Here is a 7,964-nt window from a genome sequence, read left to right as displayed (position 1 = left end):
CCTTAAAGAGCTATTGCCCGGTCAGACTGCACAAGATCGACCGGATCTTGTTGCAAAAAGTTTTCGTGCCAAATTAGAGGATCTCAAGGACCAACTCTTCTAGAAGAAGATCCTCGGCACTATCAGGGCATATGTTTATGTCATGAGTTTCAGAAGCGTGGATTGCCACATGCACATTTCCTCATGATAATGAGACCTGATGACAAAATGACCAATCCAGATCATTACAACAAGATTGTATGTGTTGAAATTCCTGACCCAACAAAGTATCCTAAAATGCACCAGTTGGTTGTCCAACACATGATGCATGGTCCTTGCGGTCATTTACGACCGTCCAATCCTTGCATGCAAGGTGAGCCGAAAATCTGTCGTTTTAGATATCCTAGACAATTCAACGATAAGACATCACAGGCTGAGAACTCATATCCGTTATACCAGAGGAGAAATACTGGAAGAGATGTGAATGTACGATGCAATACACTGGATAATAGATGGGTTGTCCAATATAACCCATAATTGTTAATGATATTCAACTATCATATTAATGTTGAGGCTTGCTCAAGTATAACATATGTGAAATATCTCTTCAAATATATTTACAAGGGTCATAATAAACAAATTATGCATATAGATCCACACGAAGGACATAGTGTTATTAATGAGATTAAAAGGTTTCAAGATGCGCGTTATATCTCCCCTCCAGAGGCAATGTGGCAAATTTTTAGCTTTGCGCTTTCTCAAATTCAACCTTATGTGATGGCTTTGCAAATCCATCTCCCTAATAAGCAGATAGTTAGGTTCAGAGATGATGATATAATGACAGATATTATTGCTAGAGAGAGGTAAACGAACAATGTTAACTACATTTTTCGACAGAAATAAAGAAGACGAGAGTGCAAGACAACATTTATATAAAGACTTTCCAAAACATTACACATGGAATGCGAGCGCACGTCGTTGGAATCAGAGAAAACAAGGATCAATAATAGGACGATTGGTTTATGCTAATTCCGCCGAAGGAGAACGGTACTACCTACACCTACTTTTATCTCATATTAGTGGGCGTACATCTTTCAAAGATCTATTCACAGTCAATGGCATATTATACCCGATATTCCGGAAAGCAGCACTTAAGAGAAGCTTAATAGAGACAGATGATAACTTATCACAATGTCTTGCAGAGGCTTCTTTATTTCAGTTTTCCAAAGCTCTAAGGAGGCTATTTGCCACAATATTAATTTATTGTGAGTCAGGAGATGTTCGCAAGTTGTGGGATGAGCATTACGATTCATTTTCAGAAGATTATAGACGAGAATGCGAAAGTGTTGACCGAGTTCGGAATATGGTCCTAACTGACATCACAAGCTTTCTACAATCTATGGGTAAAAATCTTGATGATTTCGATCTTCCAAAGATAAATGTAGATACCAACTTACAATTTCGAAGTTTTCGTGAGGTACAAGAGGAATACTCCATAGTTGTAGAAGACGAACATTTAATGCCCGAGAATCCCTTAATTTCGACCAAAAATACGCATACGATGAGATCATGAAGCACGTAGATGATGATCGTTCAGGAGTGTTCTTCATAGATGGTCCAGGGGGGACTGGAAAAACGTATTTGTACAAAGCATTGCTTGCCAACATTCATTCTCGTGGTCTTATTGCTTTTGCCACTGCTTCTTCAGGTGTTGCAGCTAATAATATGCCTTGGGGGAGAACAGCTCACTCCCGATTTAAAATTCCCCTTAATCTAGATAATAACTCCATGTGCAACATAAAAAAACAAAGCGGGACTGCTCAATTGCTACGATATGCAAAAATAATCATTTGGACGAAGCGTCAATAGCTAAGAGGCAGGCGGTGGAGGCGCTTGATCGAACAATGCAAGACATCACAGGGGTGACACCACCATTCGGTGGAAAAATAATGGTTAAGGGAGGTGATTTTAGACATATCTTACCAGTCATGAGACGTGGAACCCGATCACAGATTGTAGATTCAAGCCTACGAATGTCACCTTTTTGGTCTTCAATTAAAAAAATACGTTTAACTCTCAATATGAGAGCACAGAGTGATCCATGGTTTTCAAATTTTCTATTACGAGTGGGTGATGGAGATGAAGAAATGATGGAAGAAAGCTTTATACGTATCCCCGATGACATGGCCATTGCCTATACTGATAAAGATAAATCAAAGCATGATTTGATTGACGCAATATTTCCATCTCTGCAAATCAACGGAGCAGATTCAAACTATATTATTTCGAGGGCGATATTATCAACAAAAAAAGAGAATGTCGATGAGATTAATGATCAATTGACTGATAGATTTTGCGGCGATGAAAAAGTTTACTACATTTTCGATGAAGCAGAAGATGACATAAATACCTTCTATCCAATGGAGTTCTTAAACTCGCTGACTGTCAGTGGTTTGCCCCCGCATTACCTCTGGCTCAAAATTGGATGCCCAATAATACTATTGAGGAATATCGATTCCTCTAATGGCTTATGTAATGGCACCAGATTGATATGCAGAGGTTTTCAACAGAACATAATCGATGCAGAAATAGCTGTCGGTCAGCATGCTGGAAAGATAGTATTTTTACCGAGAATTCCTCTTTGTCAATCTGAAGATAACATGTTCCCCTTCAAAGTGAAGAGAAAACAGTTTCCAGTTCGGCTTAGCTTTTCTAAGACAATCAATAAAGCTCAAGGACAGACCATTCCTAATGTAGGTGTGTATCTACCAGAATCAGTATTCTCTCACGGACAACTTTATGTGGCGTTATCAAGAGGGACATCACGTGAAAATACAAAGGTATTAGTAAAGTTTGCCAAAAAATTCAATCGGGACGGAGTCTACACATCAAACGTGGTGTATCAAGAAGTTTTACGTGATTAATAAGGTACAAACGAGTACTTATTATTACACATTTTTTACAACTACGCTTGGTATATATCTATTATAATCATAAGACATTTCTTACACGGTATATCTACATATAGATGCTTCAAGTGGTATCTTCTCATACTCTGTGTGTGTCGATTTATATTATTTTAGATGATCATATCTCCGTCTTGTTTAAACATGAATTTTGGTTTTTTTTGTTGATCATGAGTTGCATTAAGTGAAAATCATTATTAAACAATCTAAGAATAACAATTGATGTGTGTTTGGAAATCCGTTAATCATGCAATTCTCTTTTCAAATCTCCGGTCAATCAACCGTAATAAAATTTGAAGTTTATAATGATCATAAACGTCATACCTTCGATTTACAAAAAACATTCATATCCCGCCGCATTGTGCGACAGAGTTCCGTCGGTAATTATATTTAAAAAATGTTTTTTCTTATTTAAAATATGAAATATTTTTATTTTTAATAAATGAAAATATTTACCTACGAATATTCCGTCGGACAATTCGTCAGAAAAATTATTTTTGATAGTAAAGCTTAAATTTAATTATTTACCGACAGATTCTCCATCGGAAATATAGTTGTTATAGGAAATCCTAAAATATAAAGATCCTGTAAATTAAATATAAATATACAATCCACAAATCCCTCTTAAATACCTAATATGATTATCTGGACGAAATACCATACAAATATAAATTCTTCAACAAAATTAAAGTACGATTGGTGACATTAGTTCATAAATACCATATATCACATCTATTGCGGTGGGGTCGACAGAAATTATTGAGATTGTGTAAACCTCTTCACCATATCCATCATGTATGCATGCTCTTTCTTCTGGATCTCATCTTCCCTTTTTCGAATCTCTTCTTGACGGAAAATTTCATCAACCTCTTTTTGTTGGATCTCATCTCGAATGCGCATTTCTTCAATTTGGGACTGTAAGTCGTTAATTAACTACATATACAATAAAATGTTAAAAATTCCAATAAGAAGTATAAATAAGATAGATAAACATCAAAAGATAAAGAGGTATACACCTGACTATCTACAGAAGACGATCCACTCGACTTTGCTTGTGAGGATATCCCGGTCAAGACCAAATTAGGATCTTGATTGTACTCGAACCGAAATAGACAGCCTTTTTTGGATCCACGAACCGTCTCATTCTACAAGTCGGTATCAACTAGGGGATTGGTCAAGAGAATTTCACCGTACTTTTCGATGAGATTGTTTAAATAGATACCATGTGGTTTAAAAAATATTACCAGTCCTTTAAGATCCATTAAATTCCACCAAGATCCACTAAAACACAATAATACATGTAAAAGCCTAATTGAACCGAATAAAGCCAAATAGATCCATTAAAGCCTAATAGATCCATTAAAGTCCACTAAGATCCATTAAAGACCAAATAATATTCATTAAAGCCTAATAGTACCCTTTAAAGTTCAATTGAACTGAATAAAGTCTAATAATACTCGTTAAATTTCAATTGAATCGAATAAAGCACAATAGTACCCGTTAAAGCGCAATTGAACTAATTAAAAACCAATAGTACCTGTTAAACTCCAATTGAACCGAATAATGCTCAATAGATTCATTAAAGCACAATGAAAACATTAAAGTTTAGTTGAACCGGATAAAACCCAAGACTTCCATTAAAGTCTATTAAGATTCATTAAACCCCAATAGTACCCGTTAAAGTATATTAAGATTCAGTTTTTAAATTCTTTTCTTTATTTACTTATAAAGTATTTTTTTGGAAGGAGAAAAAAACATTTTTCTTAAAATATTTTCGATGGATTTCCTACAGATTTTAAAATAAAAACCATAAAAATTTGAAATCCGTCGAAAACTTCAAATTCTTTTCTTTTTTAACTTTAAAATATTGTTTTTGGAAGAAAAAAGTATAAAGAAACATTTTTTCTTTAAAAATTTTTAAATGAAAACCATTAAATTCGTCGGAAATCTTAAATTATTTTCTTTATGTACTTCAAAATATTCTTTTGGAAGAAAAAATAAAAATAAAACATTTTCGTTAAAATATTGGAATCCCTCGAAAATGCTAATTAATTAACACTAAATAGTTTGTTTAAAAAAATTAGACCAATTTTGTGACGGATTTATGACGGTTCTTTAAAGTAATAAATAAGTAAAAATATCCGTCACAAATCCGTTAAGGATTCTTCCGGAAAGTTATTGAAATAAAATTTTATTTTTAAAGAAAATTTAGTGACGGATTTGTGGCGGATATCAACAAAAGTTAACTTTCCTTGACTTTTTTCAGATTCGTTGGAAATCCGTCACTGATTTTCCGACGGAATTTCCGCCAAAAAAATCCGCCGGTGATACCCATTTTGTTAGTAATGTTTATACGTAATTAGTACAAAACAAAATCCAAGTTGTATAAAGAAGGATTACGCAATGGACCCAAATATACATACATACAATTTAGAAAACATAAATAAATTATTTGGTATGAAGTTTTGCATCTCCACAATGACATGAAGTTGCTCTATTCCTCAAATATGCATATATTCTCCATTATCATATCAAGGTTTGAAAGCYGAGAATACTACAACTGAGTTGTGTCCGCCAATACCAAATGAATTCGAAATGGCTGCATCCAAAAGCATTTGAATAAGTTAACAGATCATGTTGCTGYTAATAATGAATGAGGGAGAATCAGATCGGAAACAAACTCACCAACGTTGATTTCATGTTGCTGCTTTCGATTTACAACCGTGTCGAATTCTATTCCTGGTTCTTGGTTCTGCAGATTTGTGAAGTAAAACATGAAAATCAAAGAACAAGAAAGGGAAAAGGTAGGAGTGTAGGCATGATCATGCACATACGAATTGATTAATGGTGGGATGCAACCATCCTGTCTGAATTGCTTTAATTGTGGCAATGGCCTCCAGACCTCCGGCTGCTCCCAAACTGTGTCCGATCATAGACTGGAACATAAACAAGAAGAGAATATGACTACAATATCATGTTGTAGGGACAAKTACATRTTTGGACCATTATCTGGTTCACCTTGGTAGCGTTCATCTTGATCCCTACRGTGTTCTTGAATACCTTCTTGAGAGCTTTTATTTCTGCCAAATCGCCAACCACTTCGGAAGTTGCATGTCCATTGATATAATTTACCTCCTCTACCGAGACACCAGCATTCACAAGGCTGCTTTGAATGCATGATGAAAGGCAAAGCCCATCAAATCGTGGATTCTTTATATGATAAGCATCAAAATTTACTGCACCTCCCAAGTATTCGGCAAGAATGGGTGCTTCTCTTTTCTTTGCATGTTCTAAACTCTCCATAACCTACAAAAAGACCATAAAATGATTCACAAATAAGCAGCACGATGGACTCCAAAACTATATGTTCTTCACCCAATCATGCATCATTGAACGCAGTTGTAGAAAGAACCAATCCAACATATCAATCAGAGATGAAAAGCAGAGGTAGTGATATTACCAAAACACCAGCACCTTCGCTCATAATGAAGCCATCTCTATCTTTGTCCCATGGTCTGGAAGCACTCTTGGGATCATCGTTTCTTGTAGACAACACTTCAAGAGCAGAAAGACTTGTCAACCCTATGGGAACAAGGGGAGCTTCGACGCCCCCAGCGATCATCAAATCAGCCTTCCCTTGACGGATATGATTTGCAGCTGCACAGAAGCAAAWATTGGAGGTCGCACAAGCAGCTGAAATGGAAAAGTTTGATCCCATAAAACCAAGATTCATGGCGAGCAMCGCAGGGCCCATGTTTGRTAGCATAKAAGKTGCCATAAATGGTGTGAGTTTCCGATGACCTCTCTCCATGAGGCACTCCACACCAKCASRARWTACGGTAAGAGCTCCCAATGCTGTTCCAATAACTACACCAACACGGTCCTTATCRATCTGCACAACATCGGAAAATACTACAATTAACCCATGGTTTCAATATTTAAAGACATGAAAAAGTGAATGAATTACATGCCTTGGAGCGTTCATCACTACCAAGAGCAGCATCTTCAAGAGCTCTTTTCCCTGCAACAATGCAATACCGTTGACAATCATCAAGTCTCCGGTWACTTTTGGCATCAACATAGCCATCTGGGTTGAACCCACGAATCTGACCACCGAATCGGGTGGGGAACTTTGAAGCATCGAATTTATCTATTGCCGTGATTCCGCTCTCTCCGGCTAAGAGTTTGTCATAGTATGTATTAACGTCGCTTCCAAATACAGAGACAAGACCCATACCTGTAATGACGACTCGTTTTTTGGGATCTTTCTCCCGTTTTAGGGCGGTGGCAGAGGTTAATACCTGGCGGCGTGCAGTGGTGGTGTGCGGTGGTGATTTGAGAAATACTGGTAAAAAGTTTCTGGGGAGAGGGTGCATCGGCGGGGTCACCAAGATAAAGGTTGTCTGAAGAAGAGCTTGAGCGTCCATTATTTTGTATGACGATTTTGAAGCTTTGCAAATTATACATGCATGTATATATACAAATATTCCCCTCTCTACATCTCATAATGTTTAATAGCTTGTTTTTACAATTTTTTATCAAAATATTTTATTATAATGATATAAATATTGGTTTTAGTTTTGAACGAAACACAATATTGTCATGTCCAAAATATTGTCCACTTTTTGCGTGTTACATAAAATGGAAGTTTTTATTCATAACTTTATATTTATAATAAAATTTGCTTTAAAAGATGTCTCAAATAAAATGTGTTAAATAAAATGTCCAAAATATGGTGGTGTTTGTATGCAAAAATAAATAGATAGGTGGATACTGAACAAAATTAACATGAGTTSATTTATATGCTTAATTACTTTATCACAATTCACAACCATATAATTATGAACTTTGATCAATTGGTAATTTCAAACACAATGGAATGAAGAAAAAAAAACAATAAAAGCATGCTATTTATGAATATCCGTCTCAAAGTCAAAATAAGACGTTCTGGGTGATAAATTTTCGTTTTTACTTATTGAGTGGATTGAAATTCTTAATTGATATATATATATATATATA

The 7,964-nt window shown here is 35.6% G+C and overlaps 2 protein-coding genes across 2 annotated transcripts; one reads left to right on the top strand and one right to left on the bottom strand.

Annotated features, from left to right (window-relative positions):
- The first annotated feature begins 853 nt into the window (after window positions 1–853).
- LOC112519933 lies at window positions 854–2,903 on the top strand. The gene is made up of 2 exons (XM_025128252.1): window positions 854–1,456; window positions 2,073–2,903. The coding sequence occupies exons 1-2, from the start codon at window positions 854–856 to the stop codon at window positions 2,901–2,903; spliced, it is 1,434 nt and encodes a 477-aa protein (XP_024984020.1).
- A 2,460-nt stretch (window positions 2,904–5,363) lies between these two features.
- On the bottom strand, window positions 5,364–7,372 carry LOC112519651 (3-oxoacyl-[acyl-carrier-protein] synthase I, chloroplastic-like). The gene is made up of 6 exons (XM_025127867.1): window positions 6,917–7,372; window positions 6,406–6,837; window positions 5,964–6,251; window positions 5,780–5,881; window positions 5,631–5,697; window positions 5,364–5,544 (listed from the first exon to the last, which is right to left on the bottom strand). The coding sequence occupies exons 1-6, from the start codon at window positions 7,370–7,372 to the stop codon at window positions 5,477–5,479; spliced, it is 1,413 nt and encodes a 470-aa protein (XP_024983635.1). The 3' UTR covers window positions 5,364–5,476.
- Window positions 7,373–7,964: the final 592 nt, after the last annotated feature.

The sequence above is a fragment of the Cynara cardunculus genome, assembly GCF_001531365.2.
Source record: "Cynara cardunculus var. scolymus isolate 2C chromosome LG 10, CcrdV1, whole genome shotgun sequence".
Taxonomy (NCBI): domain Eukaryota; kingdom Viridiplantae; phylum Streptophyta; class Magnoliopsida; order Asterales; family Asteraceae; genus Cynara; species Cynara cardunculus.
This window is presented reverse-complemented; position numbering and strand designations above follow the sequence as displayed.

Excerpts from the sequence above, each read along its gene's own strand:
- LOC112519933 (XM_025128252.1), top strand. The coding sequence starts at position 854 with ATGTTAACTACATTTTTCGACAGAAATAAAGAAGACGAGAGTGCAAGA. Across the intron at positions 1,457-2,072 it reads AATTTCGAAGTTTTCGTGAG|AGTGATCCATGGTTTTCAAA; the intron begins GTACAAGAGGAA and ends ATGAGAGCACAG.